The 24005-nt window shown below is 43.4% G+C and overlaps 1 protein-coding gene across 4 annotated transcripts in view; it reads left to right on the plus strand.

The window, feature by feature from the left end:
- Window positions 1-14503, plus strand: part of Prune2 (prune homolog 2 with BCH domain) — a 262843-nt gene extending 248340 nt beyond the window's left edge. For 2 of the 4 annotated variants that reach the window (XM_029538042.1, XM_021202849.2), the window contains one exon: window positions 11390-14503. In XM_029538042.1, coding sequence (XP_029393902.1) covers window positions 11390-11420 — 31 coding nt within the window. In that variant the 3' untranslated portion in view covers window positions 11421-14503. Of the gene's footprint in view, window positions 1-2145; window positions 2182-2759; window positions 2799-6920; window positions 6969-11389 lie in introns of all 4 variants that reach the window. The other 2 variants (XM_021202837.2, XM_021202843.2) reach the window with 2 other exon arrangements.
- Window positions 14504-24005: the final 9502 nt, after the last annotated feature.

Genomic DNA, 24005 nt, shown 5'->3' on the forward strand with positions numbered 1-24005 from the left:
GGTCCTTTATCCCACAGACTCAAAGAATGCATTTCATAGACTATGGGGAGGATGAGCTTTAGGATGGAGTTTAGTTTATAGACAAGATACCAACAGAGTTCCTGGATAGTAAGAGCAGGTCCCAAGGAAAGGATGCCATCAAATGTCCCAATCTAGGGGTTAACTGGACTTTTCTAGACTGGGATAGTAGGGGACCTGATTAGTGCAGTTGTCCCACACGCCACGTATTTATGTGCCCCAGTTTCTGTCAGAGTCATTACAGCTTCCAGGCAAGAGTATTCCTGGCTATGTAAAAGAGAAAAGATAACAAGAAACCAGACCGGGACAGTATGCCCCAAACACACTTGCATTTCTAGTCTTCAGCCAGGACAGAACTACAGACATGTCTGGCTTCTGTCCAAGGGCAAAAATCAGATCTGATCCTTTTAAGGAGCTGTCCCTAAAAGTGTCCGACAAGATTCTGTCTCTTGCTCTCATCATTTTCGAGCAACTCCTGTACTGCTGTACTTTTGCCAAAGGTGACAAGGACATTCTCTCTTACTGAGGGAGTGAACATGGGCCATTTTCCAGAAAAACAGCAGGGCTTCATGGTGTGTCAGAGACAACGGAATGAAGAGAGGCTGGGCTTCAGAGGCAATTCAACGTGAACCTTCCCTCCCACTTCTCAATGTCTGAGACTTCAGGCTGCCTATGAAAATCTTCCTAGGTTTAATGTTCACATCTGTAAAATGGGGAAGTAATTCTCAGAGTATGGCTGGACCTGAGGATTAAATGAGACCAGTAAACAGAGAGCTACTATAGGCTATGACTGAGTTGCTTTTGGTGTCCTGGGGAGGGCTTCAATTGAGAAGTTAGACCCAACCAGGCTCCTTCCATGTTTTCTCAAGGGGTACAATTTGGAAAAGTTGCTTCAGGAGGAAGAATTCCATTTAGAAAGACTTGTTTTCTGGAGGAAGAACCTTGCACTGTGGGTCCTCCTCCTCCCTACATCATCTGTTTCCTCCTGCCATTATCACAGATCTCAGGGCATCTTTTCTGCCATGTCCTTTACTAACCCCCATTGCTTCATTTTTCACATTGTACAATTTTTGAATTGACACAGCCAGAGCTATTTTCTTTTACTGAATAATATTCCAAGCATCTGATCCCAGCCAGTCCCAAGACCAGAGTTCAGCTGGGTGGAGCCTGGCATCTATAGGATAAAAAGCAGTTTATATTCATTGATGACAGCTGGCTCTTATTGGCTAGGGAAAGTTGTAGTGAATAGAGTCACTGTAGACACTCAGTGAACCCTGAGCTATAATTCCTGAGGGAAATCCAGGGCTGTGATCATGTCTCTGGTTGCAATTTTTCCATCAACCATCAGTATATAAACTTGGCTCATGTGTGTCTCTGTCTGAGAAAGCTTCTTAGTGAACACACATCCTGTTGACTAGTGAGTAGCAACCCTTGACTTGGCTAGGTATGGTGGCAACCATGTATAATCACAATACTCAGGAGACTGGAACACAAGGACCCCGAGCCTGAGGCCACCCTGGACTACACAGACCCTTTCCCAAACAACCAAAACAAATCAAAATTTTGTACTCAAGGCCCCAATACTACAACTTGTACCTAAAACAGTCTTATGGGCCACATGTGTTCTCTGTGAGGTATCCTGGCTTCCTTGTGCCTACGAACAGTAGGCAATGTTCAGTAACATGCCTGACCACTGTTTTAAATAGCATGATCACCAGCCAAAAAGCACAAAAATGTGGGAAACATTTAGCAAAGAAACTATGAGACAGGAAGGCACCGCCTCATCCTGCTGGACTTCTGCCAATTCTGTGCACACGGGGCAAGAATTTTTGTCACCTTGTCCATGTCCACAGATGGCCAAAAGCACTGTACATTGATTTCGAAATTTTCAGATGTCTTAGTGAACAGGCAAATTTGCAAATATGGCACCTAGAAATAGTGAGAATTGACTGCATATTTATGAATTGTAAATGGACCATTGTGCCTAACACAAATAAGCTTTCTCTCCATAGCCAGTTGTTGCCTGGGTAAGCGTTGTCTCTCGTGTTCTGACTGTCGAAAGCTTTTACCTGTCATTGTCCCACTGTTCCTCACTGTCCTCATGGCGTCCATTTCTTATCTTGTAAGGTACGATGAAGAGAAATCTTTTAAGAGAAGTGTGAGGTAAAAATCTGGAGCTCTGTATTCACGCTGGCCCCCTGTGTGTGTGTGTGTGTGTGTGTGTGTGTGTGTGTGTACGTACTCCAGTCTTGTATTTGCGGGTGACCTCAACACGCTGCCAGAGGAAGAGTCTGTTTATCGGTCCTTTGTGTTCCCCTCAAAGTCTTTGTCCTGTGTGTAAAGCTGTTGAGGTCAACCTGATTTGCAACTGAAACCTACTAAACCAGATACACCCCTGACTTGGCCCAGGCTGCAAGCTAACTTTAACTGTACCCAGCACATGGATGCGAATGTTCTGTGCTTTATTTAGCCAGCATGTTGCTCAACCCCTTGCAACATCTCTATCGCCTCTAATACCTTTAGGAAGGGATTCTCAAAGTAAACATTCATGACTGCCCAATGGGAAGGACTAGCACACTGTGTAGCCGAGCGTGTCTACATGCGCCGGAAAACAATTATGAAAGAGAAAAGCCAATACACACCACTTACATTTGGCTCTGCTTAGCTCATGCTCTGCCTGCTCTTGTCTGTCTGTTTGTGTGTTTCTTCCTTTCCTCCATCGATAACTTTTGCTCGTGCAGACTGGATGAAGAACTGAGGGAGGCATCAGAAGCAGCTAAGTAAGACTTGGGTTTTTCATTTTGCGGCTGGTGTGATGTTGGCTGTGTTTCAGGAATGATTGGGAGGGTCTGCATGCCTGGCGTTTTCTTCCTGCACCTTGACAATAAGGCTGCATCTTGAAAATTCCCTTCTTCCTGTGGCCAATGTAATCGTTGATGTTTTCACTATAACCTATTTTTCCCATAATCCTGGTTACCTTGAAGAAAGCATTTGTCACTGTTTAATTTGTCATGGTTTTTTAATGTATCTGAAATTCTGGTTATCACCAGAAAACACATCATAGACATTGTAACCTAGAGGGTTGTGTCTATATGACCTTTAAATATATCTAGGCAACAGAACCACACCAGTTCATATCATGAGGAGAAACAGTAGCAAATAAAAATTGGAAAGATTTGTGCAGAATTAGTTTTACAGCCTTCCAAGATTTAAATAACACTCTGAGGCTAGAGAGATGGCTCAACTGTTATTAGCACTGACTGTTCTTGTATAGAACCAGAGTTTTATTCTCACATGATGGCTTACAACTGTCTATAACTCCAGGTCTAAGGAATCCAAAATTGCCTTCTGGCCTCTGCAAACACTACATGTACATAGTGCACACACACGCATGCAAACAAAACATCCATACACATAAAATAATAGTAAAAATCAATGAATGCTTGCTTTCGTTTTTGTTATTTTTTTTTTAATAACGCTATTTTCATTGGGGCTAGACACTGCTCAGCCTTGTTGAAGTACGATCCTGGAAAAAGGCAAAGATACACTGTCAGGAAACATAAAATGAACAAACGCTAAATGATGTTATTTGATAAGTTATCAGAGAGGAAACCTGTAAAGAGTTCCCATGAACTTGAGGAGAATTTAAGCTGCATACCTGTAGCTGCCACTTCTTGCCTTGTTCCAAGGCACCACATGGATGCCTGAGACTACATAGGGGTCCAGCCCCTGATTGCACTACCCATTTTCCTGTACAGACATACCTGTGATTCACAATGGGTAGCATACTGTGCCAGAAGTTACTTGAGACTTATGGATGGTTTATTCTCTAGTTTTCCATTTATTATTTTCAGAGCATGTTTGACCACTTGCCACTGAATCTACAGAAAGTACAACTGCAGGTTTTAGGTATAGGGAATTTACAAAAGGCTGTTTGAATAAGACAGATGAGTTAGATATCAAGTCGGTTAATGTTCAGTGGGGTAATAATCTAACATTAGATTATCTTTCTACTGGACAGAGATGGTTGTATCACTGCAGGACATAAATCTACAAGTCAATCTGCCCTGTGGTACTGAGAGACAGCCCTAGACTGTCAGGCCTGAGCTGACTGGACAGAGCCCCAAGTCATACTCATTGCTCATTTCCAAGGTCACAAAGAAATCTCCTAGCATTATTAAATATATACAACGGCTGTCTGGAAAGCCTGCCATGTTGAGTCCATTAAACTTCTCCTTAAATGTTTCTTATATTGTTCATTTTTACAACAAAAGCAAAAATGCTGAGCAGTGTCCAATGCAGTGACCACTTCTAAATAAAGACTAAGCATTGAATTGATCCCGTGTGGCTACAAAAGTTTCCTCATTAAAACAACCCATTTGCCCAGTGGAGGGGGATACCATATAGTTTTGTTGCAGGTAACCTACAGAATTATTTGCCTAAAATTTAAAATGCCTGAATACAAATCACTAGATCCTAGCATTCTTTTTTTTGTTTTTGTTTTTTTCGAGACAGGGTTTCTCTGTATAGCCCTGGCTGTCCTGGAACTCACTTTGTAGACCAGGCTGGCCTCGAACTCAGAAATCCACCTACCTCTGCCTCCCAAGTGCTGGGATTAAAGGTGTGTGCCACCACACCTGGCTGATCCTAGCATTCTTGATGCATATTCGTTGGGTAAGCCATTTGCCAGAAGAATCCAACCCCCATTCATTCTGTTCTTTTTGATTATGAAATTAAAAAGTTTTCACACCTTTGAGTGTCTATAAAGAAAATGAACTGAGCTCTGTTGACCCCACGGGGGCTTTGGTTTTCAGTATTTTTCTTGTTCTTGCTGTTTCTGAGACACTGTCTCCCTATTGTAGCCTTCGCTAGCCTGCATCTTGCTTAGTAGACCCCTCACAAATGTTCACTTGCCTCAGCCTCCCAAGTACTGGGATTAATGGTATGTACCTGGTCCCACAGAGGCTTAGAGTCCCTCAAAATCCAACCATGTTGGTGCCCATTGGACCTCCTTAACTATGTCTTAACCTTGGATGCAATCCCTAAATCCTGGGGCAGACTGTATGAATGTTAGCTCAAATAAAAAATGTGATCCCTGTTTATCTAAAATTGAATGGTAGCTATCTGGAGGCTCTTTCTGTTGATGTGACTGTCTGAGTGGCTTTATTAGAAAACTTTGGACTTTCTTACCCGAGTCAGATAGTATATATCAAAGAAGAGAGCCTCCCTAGCTATTGCTTGTCCCCACCCCTGCTGCATTTTAAAACCTCTTCCTCCCCATCATGTGGTAGATGTGGAACAATACACCTCAAGTTGCTCACCACTCTTCTTTCACCTCCTTAGAATTGGCTCTGCGGGACAGCTTTCTTTCTAACCTTATATCCACACAGAGGTAGAAAATACTTTTGAAGGGTCTGTGCTATATACAAACCCATTCTTAGGCTGCAAATGAGGAAGAATCCATCTGCTGCCCTTTCAGGGGTGCATTTAAACACTTGCAAATCGCTGTTCTCTTTTGAGAGATCACCTAAAGTTAAAGAGCAGAAAGCCCGGGCTTGGAAGGTTTCTCTTTCTTAGTTCTGCTCCAGCTTCGTTGGCTTTTGCGAGCTCTCTGCCCTTGCTGTCTAGGCTTGCCAAATTTTCTTCATAAAAATACCGGACCACCAGCAGGGTGAGGAAGGGAAGGGAGGGAGGGAGTGTGCAATGCCTAGCTAGGGAACAGCCACCTGATATTTTCAGGAAAACACTGAATTCGTCTTAAACCCTCATGCAAATGCATAGGACTCAGTGGAAAAGGAACTCTTGCATTTAAAAAGGATTAGTTCAATTGCAGTTGTGGCTCAACAGTTAAGAGTGCTTGCCACACTTGGGGAGGACCTGGCCTGGGAGGATCTGGTATGCCCCAAACCATATGGCAGCTCAGCAGTATCCAAGTCCATCTTCTGACCTCTGCAGGCACCAGGCACACATACCGTGCATGTACATCCATCCATGCAAAACAGTCAGACACATAATTTTTTAAATCTTTTTTTAAAAAAAATAAGACTCTCATAGACCCTTTTAAATCATTTTTTCCCATTAAGAGGGAAAAACTTACCAGAGGAGGAAAAAAGTAAAAGCTGAAGTGTACTAAATATTGGGAGTTGATAGAAGGTGAATTTAAAATCTGTAAGCATAGGTATCATACTGATGTTGTGGATATCATGAACAGTTAAGTTACACAAGGACATGTGCACCATTAAAAACTTGGATTTCACTGTTTGATATGGCTACGCCTCTCTTCCTGGACCAGTCTTGCTTAGGTAGTACTAGAACTCGTGACTGCACCTGAGCAGGGCCAGCCCTGACCACCCTCCAGCATGGTGAGTGTCCTGCCCCTCTCCTACACTGACATCCAGCAGAGCCCACCTGGGCAGTCTTTCCATTTGGTAGAGAAATCCTCATTCTTGTGAAAACTGAAGGCTGACTGTGGGCTGTCTAGACAAAATTCAGATGTTTAAAAGGTTTTCCTTTATGTCTAAAATATTTTTTTATTATTTGAACTATGTAAATGTTTTTCAATATTTATCTTCACTGCATAAGAACAGATTTGAAAAGTAAGAAATGGTGGCTTGGACAGATAACCACTGGAGGTATTTGAAGTTTTATTATGATGATGATTATTATTATTGTCGATATTTCTATATCTCATTAATGGCAATATCTCAGACCTGATGCTCAAATAGCATCATTTGTTAGTAACATCATTTGTTCTGGTATAGATTTGGTATGGTAGGAGTAGAAAATGGTACCAGATTAAACAGTTTCAAATGCTCCAGCCAGAGATGCTGACGTGTCGGTGAGAATGAGAGAATGTTAACTACTTCCTGTCTATCTGTCTGTTTGTTCTCCCCTGCACTCAGAACTAGCTGCCTTTACAATGATCCAGAAATGACTTCTATGGAAAAGGAGTAAGAACTTGCCACCAATCAGCTATGTGCTTACATGTAGTATTGTATGGCTGGGCTCAAAGACACTGATGCATCCAGGACTGGGTAAACTTGACAAGATGTTCAGCTTTCATGGGCTATGATCCCTGAAACAACCAATTGACAGAGATATTTGCCAGCTACTGTTGTCTTACTGATGGCCACAAATGACAACCAAATGCTTTACCTGATGCTCCACTGTTTCAATCCACAAATGAGCAAAGGAATTTTTAGGCCAGTTGTATGAACACTGGGGCAAGAGGAACGCAAACCGACTTTTCAGGATTACATCATCCACCACTTAGAAAGCTGAACCTTCCATGTGAATTTAATATTTAGCGACTAGTGGAGAAATATCTTGGCTTTGCAAATTCTAAGAGGTGTTGAGCTTGCCTAGGACTTCTGGAGTTATGTAGCTGGATATTGCTATCCTGTAAAAAATAGAAATTGAACATGCGTGCAGTTCTTAGTCTGTGTCAGACTCTGTAAGAAGTCATACTCAGGTATCTGATATTCATCATAGAATAATCTTCTGGGTACATTTTACAGAAGAGAAAAAGGAACTTTAGATAAAACATGTGACTAGCCAATGTTTTGCAGTCATTAAGGGGGAGGGGGCAAGGGGAGGTTGAATCTTGACCTTGCAGATTCAGTGTTGTTGGCTTTCAAATCAGAGGGGTAGACTATGAGGAAATGGTTGCTGCTTCTCATCTAACAAAGGACAGAAACTGTTCACATGAGACTGACCATGTCCGTTTGGATGTCCAGCAAGCAGAGCCTAATTTGACTTGAATTAGGATTATCCTTGTTGCCAGGGACCAAGAAAGACAGCCAAAGATCAACTTAAACTTACTTCCATTGTCGCTGTCTCCTCTGGGTCCAAAGAGAAGTTGGAAAATCAACACAGTGTCTGCCGCTGCCTTGTTGACCTTACAGCTTAAAGGAAGTTTAGGGAGGACAAAACACTGAGTCCCAACTTTAAAAAAGGAACAAAGGGCAGGATGAATGTTGTACGGGGACATTCTGAATCATGTAGCTTTTGTTCCTAAAGGCCACTCTTGTCCAAACTTTGGTGATGTCAGCACCAGCTGCTTTAAGCAAAGATGTCTTTTGCAAAGCAAACATATTTCAGTCCCTCACTCTACCATAATCTTATCTTTCAAATACAGGGCATTCCTTCCCATTGCGAAGCAATGCCCCTTGAACAGGAACTATTCTCACAGTTCAGTTTGCTCCTCATTGGCCTGTCACTGCTACATCTTGGGACTTACCCACTCCTCTGCCTGCCTTGTTTGTCTGTTCCCTATTGGTGAGAGGGATTTTGGGTTGGTGTACACGGCGATGCATCTATTCCTGTGTGGGCTCCTTGCAGGGCTGGGAAGGAGGGAGGGAGCAGTGCTGCCAACTGCTGGTGTTACTTCCCATTCTTAGAAGAACATATCCAGTACAAGTTTTCCTTTTCACCCTTGTCTTTCCTGAGTACCAGGCATATTGGCTCCCTAAGCAGCTGGAGGAGATCCCAGGAACTAGAGTGGGCAAGAATTCTCTCGCTTGACCTCCAGACCTGTATTTCTTTGCTTGCTTGCATGTATGCTTGCCTTAGCTTTCTTAACCTTCTCTGGGCTTCTGGAGAGATGGAAGAATCCAACCTACATGGAAGCATTTTACACCTGCAGCTAGGACTGAATGGACGAACTACAAATTGGGCAGAGGCCCTTTCCAGGGGGCTCTGTCCAGCTAAGAATGAAGGGAGATGTAAGGGTCCAGTTGTGGCCTCCTGTTCTCTACAGATAGAAGGAACATTCTGCCTGCCTTGCCACTCCTCCTCCATAAAGCACAAGCATTTTAAACTGCTATTAAACAGGACTGCCACTTTGTCTTGTAAGGAACCTCCTTTAGTGTATGCAAGAAGTGAGACCAGCCTGTCACTGGTAGGTCACTCTGCGCAGGGCCAAATCGGTTGTGGTCAGTTAAGTTCATCTTCCCAGGCAGGAGGAATTCTCCACCTACTTTCAGTTCTGGTCAGAAGTTATCATCGGTGTCATTCCCAAAAGGGACACTGTTAGAAAATGACCTTCAGTGCTTTTCACCCTTACTTTAGGGTGGGGTTTTATTCATCCATACCACAAAGTTACAGCAGGACTGTCTCCATTTGTAATGTATTTTTTTTAAATGAGATGGTCAATGGTTCTATGTGGTGAAAATGAATTAGAAGCATCATCAGTGCCTTCATTAACCCCACAAGGTAACCGTTGTTGTCTTAAAAGCAATCTGCAAAGTGGTTTCCTGTACTAGCTTATCAGGAAGTTGTCCATAGTTGCTCTCTTTCTATACTCTGGGTAAACAGGTTTTAGTCTTTCAGCTATTTTGTTACCAAAAAAAAAAAAAAAAAAAAAAAAAAAAGCAATGATTTTAGCCCCCCCCCAAAGAAAATGAACAAAAAAAGTGTTGAGATGAATATTCTGGTGTGTTGGAGCAGGTATTGTCAAAGGCCTAGATTGCACTTACCAACTCAGACCTAGCCCTGACTTCTGAGTACGTCATAGAACACCCACATGCATTCTTTAAATGTCCTGCTTTGTAAAAGTATGTTAGAAACAGATAAGGGAATCTAGTAGATGAAAGAAGACATCTCCCAACTGAAGACCTGCAGAAAGAAAGTCAGATCCTTGGAGGCATATGAAATAAATGTTACCCCAGTGTCTGGTCCCCTTTAAACTGTGTCCCTCATTATATCTGTCACATCAGCCTCTTCAAACTCGCATTATTGCCGGGGTGGATCCATTCCTTCCCTAGAGGTGAGATAGGCTATACCCACCTATCTCCATGGGATACATTCCAGAAATGAGAACTTGTCGGATGTGGGTCATGAGGTCAAGTGAGCACAGATACACACTGCTGTGGTTGCTGAGGGAATTCCAAAGGAAAAAACCACTTTACTTGTATACCCTAGACCATCAGGAGCTCTAGTATACATGTGGCTTTGTCTGAAAAGCTACTAGAAGGGACTTGCTTGCCACATGGGCCACAGGGATGTCCACCCCAGGAAGACTAACGCTTCAGAAGGGCAGAGAGAAATCTAGACTTCCTGACATGCTGCTTTCACACTACTGGCTCCTCTGTGCATCATGGCTGGAGTCCTCTCTCCAACTGTTCAGTGGCTCTAGCTCTCTCCCTGTGTATCTGTGTGTATCAAAGATGATGTTTATTCCATGTTAGAGAGGAGCTGCGAGAAGCAAGAAAGCAAGTTGCTGCTCAGATACCCCACAGACAGTACACAGGCCCAGTTCAGGGATGAAGGCTCTCTAGAAGGCTCCTGGAATGCTCCCCCATTCAAGGAGAAAGAACCTAGAGTCTGAGGTCCACAAGGACCTGCAGGGGAAAAGACTTTTGGCCAGGAAGGGCCAGTGTGAGAAGACAGCAGGCTCTGTCTGGCTTCTTCTGCTTTCTTTTCTATCCAGCACCCAGTCTGGTAGTCACTGCCACTCCTTCAAGATGGGTCTTCACCACCCAGGCCAGAGTCCATGGCAGACAACTTTACAGACACACCCAGAAGCATGCCGTACCATCTCCTCAGCCAAGTGGATGCCCAAAAACTAACTGTCACAAAAAAGAAAAATGGTCACTCAGAATAGGAAGACATAGTGATTTTGAAATCAGACCTTATCTGATTTCACTTTTGATGTGAGGCTTCACATGAGCTGTTCATCCCTGGGTCCCTTTAAGAAGGTATAAAATGATTTCAGAAGCAATTTTGTAAACAAAGAAACAGCACCAATATTTTTATTTTTAAAATATGTATTTATTTCCCTATTTGTTTATATGTATATGGGTATTTTGCTTGCATGTATGTCTGTACACTATACGCATGCCTGATGCCTACAGAGACTAACAGAGGGTGTCAAATTTCCCAAGTTAAAGGAAGTTGTAAAGGGCTGGAGAAATGGCTCAGTGGTTAAGAGCACTGACTGCTCTTCCAGAGGTTCTGAGTTCAACTCCCAGCAACCACATGGTGGCTCACAAACTTCTGTAATGGGCATCCGATGCCCTCTTCTGCTGTGTCTGAAGAGAGCTACAGTGTACTCGTATACATAAAATAAATAAATACATCTTTAAAAATAAATAAATAAACAGTTGTGAATTTCCATATGGGTTCTGGGAATCGAACCCAGATCCTCTGGAAGAACAGCCAGTGATATTAACCATGGGGCCATCCCTTCAGCCTCCACAGTCAATACTTTCTAGAAAAACTTAGCAGCTGGCAGATTATTTTCTAGCTTAAAAAGCTTAGGCAATTTCTTCAAATTATTTGAAGAAAGATAGAAACAAGTGACACCTGAATTGACTGGTCCTCATTGGTGTGTTTTCTCTTCCCCACCACCCCAACCCCCCCTCCAACCCAGCATTGACATGACCCTGAAGGAAAAGCCGTAGCTGGCCTGCTGGAGGAGGACTCGCTTTCTGCTTGGTGATTTTGCTGGGATGGACCTACCTGGAAGCAACAGGGATGGTGACATCTCCACTTGGCACCACCTGGTGCCACCGAAAACTTCCAAGGAGGAGGAGAGAATTTGTTTACTGTTAACATAGCCTATGAAATGTTGTGTCTTTTCCTATTTTGCCAATTATGTGCCTCAATGAGTTTAGTTGAACCTTAGCAAGAAAATAGGACCTTCCGTTTTACCATTACGCTAATCCTTGGTGCGGTGGGACTCGGTTCCTTAGACTGGTGTTTACCAAAAGCGTAGCCTCGTTCTGCTGTTAGTTGTGGATACGTATCTGTAGACTGACTGAATTTCCCTCCAGAGCTTCTTCTAGATTCAGGATACACAGGGCTTGCCTTGTCACAGGAACATGGGCTCTCTGGGATTCTATGAAGTGCTGAGCCTGAATAGGACAGACAGATAGATATAAAATCCTCATCAGCTAAGACATCTGCCCCCTTCCTGTCCACATTAGTTACCTTTCAGTTTTTCAAAAGGAACTGGGGCTTTCTAACCCAAATATAAAGCTTTACTTTACATTTCTGCATGTAAATTGCTCTTTTACAACATCATCCCCTAGTGATCTTTGAAGAACTGCATCTTGTGAAACTTAAGAGGATCTATGCTTCAGGCCACAGAACAGGCTCCAACCTTTACACTTCGTCCAACTCCAAGGTGGCCCACTGAGAAATCACTGGGTAACATGGAATCATCCAAAACTAACACTCAGATGCATTGCAAAAGCAATCTGCTTGAAGAAGTTTAAAATTAAATGCAAGTATATACTAGCCTTTATGAAATAGCTCGTTTCTTGTTTTTATATACCCCTAAATTGTCACAACAATTTCCAGTCTGTGGATCTCCAGCAGAGGTTGGCAAGCTGTACCAAGGAGGCCAAGGCTCCAAAACAAGAGAAGGTGGCTTCCACTCTTACAGTTGAAAACAAAAATTACTACTTAACTGTCTGAAGCTTCTTTTATGCATTCTTCACCAGAACTGAATACTGACAACAGACAGTTCTCCACAAAGCCAAAACACTATCTTTACAGGAGAAAAACAAAGTGTGCTGACCCCTAGGATACCAAATATCCATTCCCTCCCTGGTCTCCCTGCTCTGTGTATTTATTTAAATGCTTTCCCCAACTGAGTGCACAGAGGTGGCTGTAATCTCATTTGGTTTTGTCAAAAACACTTTTTTCTTTCAAGACAGGATCTCACCACATAGCCCCAATTGGCCTAGAATTCACTATGTAGACCAGACCAAGTCGGCCTCAAACTTGTGGCAATCCGCCTGCCTTAGCCTCCCAAGTGCAGGTATTATTATAGGCTCCCACCACCATGTCTGGGCTTGTAAAGAAAATTTCGACATTTACAGACAGTAAAACATCACCCATGGCCTACTGAGAAAAGCGATGGGTCTTTCTCACAAAAGTGTGGCACTCTTAAAGCATGGAATTGCAAGACTCAAACTGAAAATGTCCGAAAACTCTTTAGTCTCGTTCTTCAAAGTCATCTGTTACCAAGCAGCTGGCAGGCACAGGTCCTACCTGGTGGCTTTCTTGAGGAGAGCTGTAGACACTCTGAGCCCTGAAGAAGTCTCCTCCTCAACAAGGAGGCTTCTTAGCCCAGGTGCCAGAGGTCCTCTGACTTTATCTGCTTCATGTCCATTTCCAATCTGTTTGCTGTACAAGTTCACCCAATATACATGTGCCGGTTCCCCTTCCTTCATAAAGCTCCATTATTTACTTTTACCTGTTGATCCCTTTCAACTTTGTATCTTTTTTGACCTTAGTCTTTTTTTTTTTTTTCAATTGCCCTTCTCATTTTTTGGCTAGTTTTATAACCCCAGAGTCATCTAGGCTCCCACAGCCTGCCCTGACCTTTGGAAGCCCACCCCAAACATCATGGTGATATGAGTATAGTAACCCAATATCCTGATTCGCTCACCTGCTTAACATATTGACTCCTTCATATTCCATTTTGGAAGATGCATTTCACGATCCCCCTTAGCCATGTTAAACCTATGTCATTGCAAGAACTGCAGAGTTCTCAGCTCAGCAGATCTGTAGACACGGGACCATTGAGAGGGCATGCTTTTCACAACCCACCAGACATGGCAACAGGCAAACAGGCCTGCCATTCACACTTTCTCTGAGTCTGTGTATGGAAAATGACTCACTCATGTGGTGTGGCATAGTAAATTTAGTGTGAGCAGTTTCATGTCAATGATATTTGAAAAATCCTATGGGCTGTAATACCATTACAATATTTAAGCACATGCTATCTTACTATCTTCAAAAAACAAGTTACTTTAAGTGCACGTGCTGCAGAAAAGCTATCATGTTCATCAAATGAGTAGGCTTCTAGCGATTCCTGGGAACATAGCCCATAAACAGGTAGACGTAACTCTCACGTCGCTCAGCCGTAGCACCTGCATCCCGGGCATCCTTGCTTTGGTCTGGACTGCCAGGACCTGCTTTGCACTTTTTCCTGTAGATTTGTAGTTAAGGGGACACCGAGGGGTCATTGGGGGCAGGAGTGGTTTTCACTCTGAGTCCCAGCTAGTACTTAGCTGGGTTTTGACTAAGGGTGAAACGAAAACCACAGAAGGTAGTTGTTGAAGAGTGGGAACAACTGGGAGTGGAGGAAGACCCCAAAGTTCCTATTGAAGCCATACAGTGTTATATGAGGTTCCTCCCTAGGGCATACCGATGAGCAAAGAGACCACCCTCCCTAGCGCACATCCTTAGGATGTAACTTTGAGAGTCCCTTCATGGTTCTGCACAACCCTTGTCTTATCAATATGCCCCAGTGGTCTGCTGCTTTAGGAATATCTAAGTGTGCACAAACTAACCTTTTCTATATCTAAAGAGTTTTCTACGTGTATTGGATTGCTCAGAATAGAGTATATATTAGACACGTTTTGGTAAAGAAATAAATTCTACCTGGATAGTATGGTTTAAAAATATGAAAATATGTAAGAACACAATGTATCACTATACCCTTACTGTATCATTCAGAAATAAAAATAGATTCCACACATTGTGGTTTCCTTTTTTCAACTCAGTGAAACTCTCTGTGGCTTCCCTTAGCAGGAACATGATACTCTGGCCACTCGCCACAGGCAAAAGCAGGGTGCATCTGACTTGCCTGGCCATCTAAACCCTACTGTTTTCTGTCTAGTTTTACCTTTCATGGGTTGGAGGCTTTTGCACTGTACTTTTAAAATGGACCATTTGCTCTTTGGAAGTGTCCCCTCATTTTGTGGTTACTTTATTGTGACTTTTTCTGTCACTTGCCTATTCGTGACATATTTATTTTTAAAGTAAAGCATACTAAGGGCTGGGGGGGGGGGGCAGGTAGAGTTCCATGGTCAAACACGCACTTGGAACAAGCAAGGCTCTGTGTCTAATCCCCAGCAAAACACACACATGCATGTGAGCATATACAAATGAACATACACACACATACACAATCATTCACACATGCACATACATACGCATACATGTACATACACACACATGAATATACACACACATATGCACATGCACACATGCACATACACATGAACATACACACACATATGCACATGCACACATGCGTGCACACACACACGTACACACAGAAAGGTGTCATTTCAACCTCAACTGTCTTTGTTTCCCTTTTTGTTTTCTGGAGTCTTTGTTGAATTTTCATAGCCTTTAGGCAAAAACAGAGTTGGAAATCATCACTGTATTTTTTTTTTTTAACTAAATAAGACTCACCTGGGAATCCATCCCATTTACAACCACCAACCCCAGACACTGTTGTGGATGCCAACAAGAGCTTGCTGACAGGAGCCTGATATAACTCTCTCCTGAGGGGCTCTGCCAGTGCCTGACAAATACAGAGGTGGAAGCTCACAGCCATCCATTGGACTGAGCATAGGAGCCCCAATGAAGAAGGTAGAGAAAGGACCCAAAGAGCTGAAGGGGTTTGCAGCCCCATAGGAGGAACAACAATATGAACTAACCAGCACCCCCAGAGCTCCCTGGGACCACCAACCAAAACCACCAACCAAAGAGCACACATGGTGGGACTCATGGCTCCAGCTGCATATGCAGCAGAGGATGGCCTAGTGGGACATCAGTGGGAGGAGAGGTCCTTTGTCCTATGAAGGCTGTATGACCCTGTGTGGGAAGAAAGCTAGGGCCAGGAAGTGGGAGTGGGTGGGTTGGTGAGCAGGGGGAGGGGGGAGGAGATGGGGGAGGGTGTTTTTCAGAGGGGAAACCAGGAAAGGGGATAACATTTGAAATGTAAATAAAGAAAATATCCAATAAAATTTTTTTTTAAAAAGTACTCATAAAAAATAAATAAATAAAATATACTTAAAAAAGAAGAAGTTAGGGTTATAGTAGCTCAGCTGGAAGCGTGCTTACCTGGCATGCACAAAGCTCTAGGTTCCCAAGGAGCTGAAGGGGGCTGCAACCCTATAGGTGGAACAACAATATGAACTAACCAGCACCCCCAGAGCTCATGTCTCTAGCTGCATATGTAGCAGAGGATGGCCTAGTTGGCCATCATTGGGAAGAGAGGCCCCCTAGGTCTTGCAAACTTTATATGCCCCAGTACAGGGGAACACCAGGGTCAAGAAGTGGGAGTGGGTGGGTAGGAGAGCAGGGTGGGGGGGAGGGTATAGGGAACTTTCAGGATAGCATTTGAAATGTAAATAAAGAAAATATATAATAATAAAACAAAACAAAACAAAAAAGCTCTAGGTTCCGTTCCCCAGCATCACCTAGCCCAGAAGCGTACACCAATAGTCACAGCACTCTGAATAAACAAATACACGAACAAAAAGGGAGCAGTTATTTCTGATACAACGGTTATATACTTAAAACAATGTATGGTTAAAAATGTTATTTTAGGGGCTGAAAGAATGGCTCAGCCCTAAGAGCTCTTGCAAAGAACCTAAGTTTGATTTCCAACACCCATGCACATGGGCCCACAGCTGCCTGTACCTCAGAAATGACTCAGGACCGAAGGATGAGTTCTGGTGGCTCTTATGATCAAGGAATGGAAAAACCAAAGACAAGGCTGAGATCATCGCAGACAAAAGAATGCCAGCCTGTGACAACGTGGACAGTTAGGGTCATTTTGCTGCTGTAGCCTACGGTGGTGGGAATGGAGGGGTGGGGGTGAACTGGATAGAATGAAGTGGGCGCACACTGTTCAGTATGGCCCAGCTGTAGGGGACAACCTAAAATATAATTAAAATATACTTAAAAGGTACAAATTCAAAGGAACACTTAAGTCACAGGGCAGAGGTGGAAAAGAAAAAAAATTTTTTCCTCAAACACACATGCTAAACAAAGGCATGCATTATGCAAAGCCACATGTTTTCAAGCACACTCTAGGAGTGATGAGGGGTGGGTTGGCAAGCCAAATTAATAATTCAAGTAAAAAGGAGTTGTGTGGAATTAAGTCTAAGGTTTATAAGTAAGGACCACTTAGGCTTTCAGCCATCAATGCCAGGCCTTTCAGGGGAGGTCATGGAAAAGTAGCCGCTACGCAGACTGTGTCTCCAAAGGGCTGTTTGGCTTTGTGTGTCTCCTGTGCCGTTTCCCTGTGTTGGCTGAGTCAGTGTGCAGAAGCCTTGGCAGGAGCCACCCCAATTTCATCATTCTAGACAGGCAAGAAGTCTTTGGTTCAGCTGATGACCTTCAAAGCATTGAACCTCGCACAGCTTTGGGCATTACAGAGTGGGAGCTGCTTCACGGAGCTGATTTGCCTACCTCGTTTCATTCACATTTACCCCAAAATAACTCTCTTTAAAGAACTTTTTTCAAATACCTGCATTTGTCCTCCTGTGTGTCCGTCTGTCTGTCTGTCTGCCTGCCTGCCTGCCTGCCTGCCTGCCTCTATGTGCACTAAGGATGCCAAAGAAAGTATTGGACTCCCTGGAACTGGAGTTACAGGCAGTTGTGAGCCAACGTGCATGAATGACTGCTGGAAATCAAACTTAGGTTCTTTGCAAGAGCAGTCAAAGCTCTTAGGGCTGAGCCATTCTTTCAGCCCCTAAAATAACATTTTTAACCATACATTGTTTTAAGTATGTAACTGTTTTGACAGAAATGGCTGCTCCCCCCTATTTCTGCAGTCTTTTCTCTAGAGAGGAACATAAAGCCCTGGACACTTGGCCTTGATTTCCTTTGGAAACTCTTCCCTCTTAAGTTGCTGAGATGGATTTCCCAGTTGTCTGTCATGTTCATGATTGCCTTTGCCAAGTTGTTGTTGGCTCTCTGAAGAGGCACAGGGCTGGGCTGATAGAAACCTCTGATTGTAGCATTTTTCATCAACTGACCAACACACAGGTGTGAGTGAGTGAGAGTGTGTGTGTGTGTGTGTGTGTGTGTGTGTGTGTGTGTGTGTGTGTTTAAAAGCACCTATTTCATATGTTTTTACTGAGCTCATAGCCAACAGCTTGAATATTTCCCATGCCAGAGCAAAGCTCCTCTGCACATGTCATCGCTCCACAAGACAAGTCACAGGGCTGGAGATGCTGTCCTGCAGGGCATGTGCCTGGAGCACTCAAGGTCCCAGATATGATTCCTGACATCAAAACAACACATAGCAAAAGATGACACATCGTAGCCCTTGTGCATTTAAAAGTATCAAGGCGCTACACTTGGGATTCATCCCCCAAACAGGGACATCAACAAAAAGGGCAGAAGGAAAGACAGCAGGAGAGGACACTTGTATAGTACGCTCGCTGAAGCAAAGGCATAACCGCCTGCTCAGCCGCAGCTGGCGTTCCTGTCTTAGGCGTTGTGCATTTGTCAGCACCCTGTACAAGTCATACATGACTGTAGAAGTGACAGGAGTGTTGATTTGAGAGGTATGAGTGAACTCTAGCAAATGAATGTACGACGACGGAGTCCTTAAAGATCGGAACTAGCGTCTGTTTTATCCCCTGGCACCCTGAAGCAACACATACTTATTCCAGCTTCTCAGGGTTAGAGAGCGAAGCACAGTTAAGCTGGGTTCTCTCGTAGGTCCTATGCAGGTGTTGTCACAGAGTGTCTAACAAGACTTAGTCAACCTTTCCCTGGGGCAGAATTCATTTTCAAGCTCAGCAGCCTGGCTTTGGGCAGGGTTCACTTTATTGATGGTTGTTGGACTAAGATAGCCTTCATAGTGCCTGTAAGCTGAAGCCCTCAGATCTTTGCCTTGTTAACCTGTCTAACGGGAAAGCCTCTTAAGGAGGGGAGATAGCAAGGAGCAGAGGCTAGCAAGACGGAAGGTGCTTTTTCTCCCTCTCTCGTTCTTTCTTTCTTTCTTTCTTTCTTTCTTTCTTTCTTTCTTTCTTTCTTTCTTTCTTTCTTTCTTTCCTCTTTCTTTTTTCCTTTCCTCCCCCTCCTCTTCCTCTTCCTCCTCCTCTTTGGTAATGACATCTATTACAAAAATGATGTTTTCTAAGTTGTTCTGCTACCTTATCATAAGCAAGTCCATAAAACTCAACCCACGCAGTGATAGAGTGTCACACAAGATACACAACCCCAGAAGTGTGGATTGTTGAAGCCACCCTAAAAGTCTGTTTGCCATACTCCAAGCCCTCTGCAAATCCCTTGGACTCCTGCTCCCTCTCACTTTTCCATCTTTTTTTTTTCTGTTACTTTTTCTTCTGTTTCCCTAAAAATTCAACAAACACATTTCTTCAGATTATTCACTTCCTGGTCTCAATCTCGACAGCAAATAATCATTTTCCCTATCAGTGTCTGGGGGCAAAGGTTAAGCTGTCTTTACTAGCTCGTCCTCTCACTGTCTTTAAGATTGTACACCCTGGCACTTAAATTTTGGTTCTACTTGCTAGCTTGTATTGCTTAGAACAAGTTGCTTAACCTCTGAGAGCCTCATTTTGTCCATTATTTTTTACAACATGGATCAACGTTTCATCCTTAACATTTATATAATAGTTTAATTGGAATTTAATGCTCCAGTTAGGGCTTAATACAGATAAAGCATTAAAAATATTCTTTCCTTCACCTCCCCACTGTCCTCGCTTTTCCGTGATAGGCTGCTCCAAGTCCATCGCTAGCCACATCAAACAGCAGGCAAGTTTCTTTAACCCTGATAGCCATTGTAGCGGCGAGTTTTATATCAGCCTGACTTACGCTGTAGTCATTTGAGAAGGGGGAGCTTCATTTGAGAAAATGTCCCATGACATTTGTGGACTTGTGGACAGGTCTGTGGTACATTTTCATAGCTGGTCATTGCTAGCTCTGGGCAGTCCCACCCCTGGACTGGTGGTCCTGGGTGTATAAGAAAACAGGTTGAGCAAGCCAGTAAGCAGCACTCCTCCATGGCCTCTGCATCAGTTCCTGCCTCCAGGTTCCTGCCTTGAGTTTCTATCTCACTTCCTTCAAGGATGAACTGTGATGTGGAAGTGAAAATAAAATAAGCCCTTTTTTCCCACCTTTCTTTTGCTCATGGTGTTTGAGCACAGCAATAAGAAGCCACACTACCACAGCTCCTACCATCCTCCTTCCAAACTCTTTGTTTGTATATTTGTTTAAGATTTATTTTTATTATTTTAAATTATGTGTAGGTGTCTGTGTTTGCATGTGGATATGAATGCACATGCCAGGGGGGGGGCGGGGAGCCAAAGGTGTCAGATCCTCAGGAGTTAGATCCACAGGCAGTTGTCAGCCACCTAATATGGATTCTTGAAGCAAACTCTAGTTCTCTGGAAAAGTAACTAGTGCTCTTAACTGCTAAGCCATCTCTCTAGCCCCTTCATTTTTAGTTTGGTTCAGTGATTATCCCAAACATTGCAAGAACAGGGATGGGGCTATAACTCAGAACATGTGACATTTCACAGGCCCCAGTTTCCATGCCCTGCAGTAAAGGATAAAGAAGAAGGGAACGGTGAAGAAGGAAAGGGAAGAAGACATTTATGAGTGTGTTGCCTACAGAGTTCCTCAATGTTGGCCAGTCTCCAGTGTGTTCTGCCTACAAAGAAATTATTACAACATGATCTTGTTCCATCCCTGTGTAGTTCAAGTTTCACCCATTGTCTCAATAAGTTTCCTTTATAGAAAAAGATACAATCCAGACCACATTTAGACTTAGTCATTATGCCTCCTTCACCTCCTTCAATCTGGAGTGATTCTTCGGCTTTCCATGACTTCTGCAGCCCTGACATTGGTGAATGTGACAGTTGTTGCATTTGGTGTCCCTCAGCGTGGCTGTGGCTGTGTGATTCAGGTTACTTGTCTTTGGCAGGAGGATGTCAGAACTGACTTACGATTGTCCAGCTACTCCCTACAGGTGCTCACTTTGAATACCTCATTATGGCAATGCTGATGAGGGTTTCTGACTGGAAAAAAATCTTTTCCTGTCCTTTATAATTAAGGAGAACATTGTGTTATGAGGACCTGAATATGCCTGGTTGCTCATCAGACTTTCAATTTTACATGTAGTTGTATTGCTATGAATTTGTAAAAATCTTACTTTATCCAGCAGAGTCTCTGTTAGTGGGACTATTTATTTTGGTTCTCCAATTGTTCCCTGTAATCTGGCTCCTTCAGTCTGGCTTCTGTGTGCATCGATAAGTCCTCATGAGTCTTGGAACAACTCCCTACTCTGGCACAAGATATTCCAAATGTGACTGCTATTATCTACAGCCCAGCCTGGGAATTTCCCAATTTTTTTCCAGAGCTCTAGTTGAGTGTGTTCTCTATTAAGCAGGAAATCACTACTCCCAGGACTGTGAGTACACAGAGCTAGAGAAAACTCTCTCTCTCTCTCTCTCTCTCTCTCTCTCTCTCTCTCACACACACACACACACACACACACACACACACACACAAAGTCTATATGTCTACATCTATAAGTATTGAAACCCATGAGTTCACATTTTTCACGAGTTAATACATTTCATCCCTAGCTCCATCCCACAGATATTCTTCCAGCTGTTTAGACCTTTGGTACCCAGTCAAGAACATATCTTCAACTAAGAAGCCTAAAAACATGGCTAATACAGATGCCCCAGGCAAATAAAGTAAGCGCTGTAGACACAGGCACTCTCCATAAACACATGCTTTTCAACAACCTGGTCTTTAATTACGTACAACAAAATGCTCATCCCACTCCTTTCTAGTCAGGGATCAAGCCCAGGGTCATAGGGGTCATGGACAGGAGTTGTGTCATCAAGCTAAGGAGACATGGGAAACGTCCAAGGTCATGTATTTATCCTTGAGAAAGTAAGTCACAGAAACTCAACCAAAAAGTTAAATTGAATCAAATCGAACTTCTTCTCATTCTAATAAGAGCCCAGGACCAAAACGTAACTTCTCTCCGCTCTCAGTTTGACCCATTTCTGTGGATAGATTTATTCTGAAGTGTTGTCGCCTATGATGGTTAATGCAAACCCACAAAGCTCAGGCTTTGGAGCTCATCTGTATGGAAAGTTATCGGATAGGGTTACCTCCTGCCCAGTGGCCCCAGCAAGAACACCAAGCCTCCTTATATTGGAGCAACATAATACTCTTACATTCATAAATAGCTTTACAGCTAGTAAAACTTAGTGGAGAAAGGATTCCTCCAAAGCTTCGACTATAAGAGATACTTGAATGTCTGATGTTCAAAATTACTTTCTTACCATAAAAGTGATGTTCAAAAGTATATATACTAGGACTGTTGAGGTGGCTCAGTTGGTAAACCTGGCCATCTGCATTTTATCCCAAGGACTCATATCATAGAAGGAGAGAGCCAATTGCTCCAAGTTATCTTCTGAGCATCCCCACCCCCACCTCCCAACACACACTGCGGTATGCAAACACCTACACACATACATACACACTAAATGAACAAGTAACAGTAAAATAAATACATGTATAGCTTTTTAAATAATAAAATCTATACTGGTTATCCCAAATTTTCTTATAAAAATAACGAACACATTTTAATAGCATTAGTTCTTTGTCAGCATGCTGTATGTTTAATTGAAAAATACAGAGAAGGAGAAAAAAAAGCAAAATAGCACAAACCCCTCCTGTGTTATCACTTGAACCTCCAGTCAGAAGGGGACAGTACTGTGGCAGCCTCAGCATCAGAGCTGGGTAGTAAGACCACTGAAGTCACAACCAAGCTCAGGGCCCCTTGCCCAGCTGAGTATCTCTGGTCTCCTGTTGTAATCCATTTTCTCAGCATAAAAATAAAAACACCCTTGTATTCTTCTCTTCTTAGAGGAAAGACACATGCTGATTACGACTAAATACAGGAGAACAGGATGCCAAAAATGAGGGTAAAATTCATGCAGCCCCCCTTCAGCTTAGAGAACCTTTCTGGATGGATTCCTTTGAAACCCACACTTATATTCCCATCTATCACCCACCTATAGAGAGACGGTATGGACATCTTGTGTTGTGAATGTTGTGAACATCTTTCCCAGTGCCGAAATCTTTCAGATGATTTCCTAGAAGCACACAGAGATGATCTCAAGCTGTATGGATGGGGAACAGGTTCACAACTGTGAGCCCTTGTTAATCAGTGCAGTTTGAGGGGGTGGTCAGGGGCCTGTGCTAACTTAAATAACAGCGATCTTTTTGAGGGCTGACCTTCCCAGGTAGCCACACTGACGGGGCTGAGGCCATCCTGAGGACATAGCCTTGAGCTTCTAGAAGCTAGGTTGGTGTTTGCTTAAGTCTCATCTATGCTGCCAAGCCAGTGATTTAGAGGCTGGGGCCAAAACCAAGTTGAGAAGAGGGTGCAGGGAACCCAGCTAGAGTCTAGCCATCAAAAGGCTCTCTGCCAATGCTCACCAACATTTGGGCTTTTAATCTTGATCATCTGGAAGAGAAAAATATTTTTCTTTCTATTCGCATTTCTCAAAAAAAGCAAGCATCTTTTATGTTTCCTCTCCTGTGGGTTTAGCTATGATGTTTTATGCATTTTTCAGATGAGCTAGCCATTACTGAGATTTACTGGCTTGTAATTTTTCAGTTTGACATCTGAAATTTTTCAAGTACTTGCCGTTTAGGGATCCCAGGCCACAGATCCCCGTGGAGTTCCCTGTTACCTTCCCTGTGCCAGGGAATACCAAGCCAAGCCAGGTTCTCAGCGGGAAACTCCCTGGGGCACGCCTGGTTCTTGGATGCCCAGTTCTAGACAGAGGTGCACTGAGCTCAGCCAGGTGTGTTTCTTTGAGCCATGACCAACCATAACAGTTTTGACTGAAACCTTCTTGTCCTTGGCTCAATCATTCCCCCAAGGCTAGATAGGGTAAGCAGGAATTGGTCATGCTGTAATAGAAAGCACTTCCACCTCGAAAAGCTATCGACCCCACTTTTTCTCTTCTTTATTTTTTTTTCATTCTTTTCTCATATATTATATCAAGATCAAAGTTTTCCCTCCCTGCACCCCCCAGTCTCTCCCCAACCACCTCCCCTTTTCCCCAGATCCATCTCTGCTGTGCCTCCCTCAGAAAAGAGGAAGCCGGGCCTGGTGAGATGGCTCAGTGGGTAAGAGCACCCGACTGCTCTTCCGAAGGTCC

The sequence above is a fragment of the Mus pahari genome, chromosome 1 (genome assembly GCF_900095145.1).
Source record: "Mus pahari chromosome 1, PAHARI_EIJ_v1.1, whole genome shotgun sequence".
Lineage (NCBI taxonomy): Eukaryota > Metazoa > Chordata > Mammalia > Rodentia > Muridae > Mus > Mus pahari.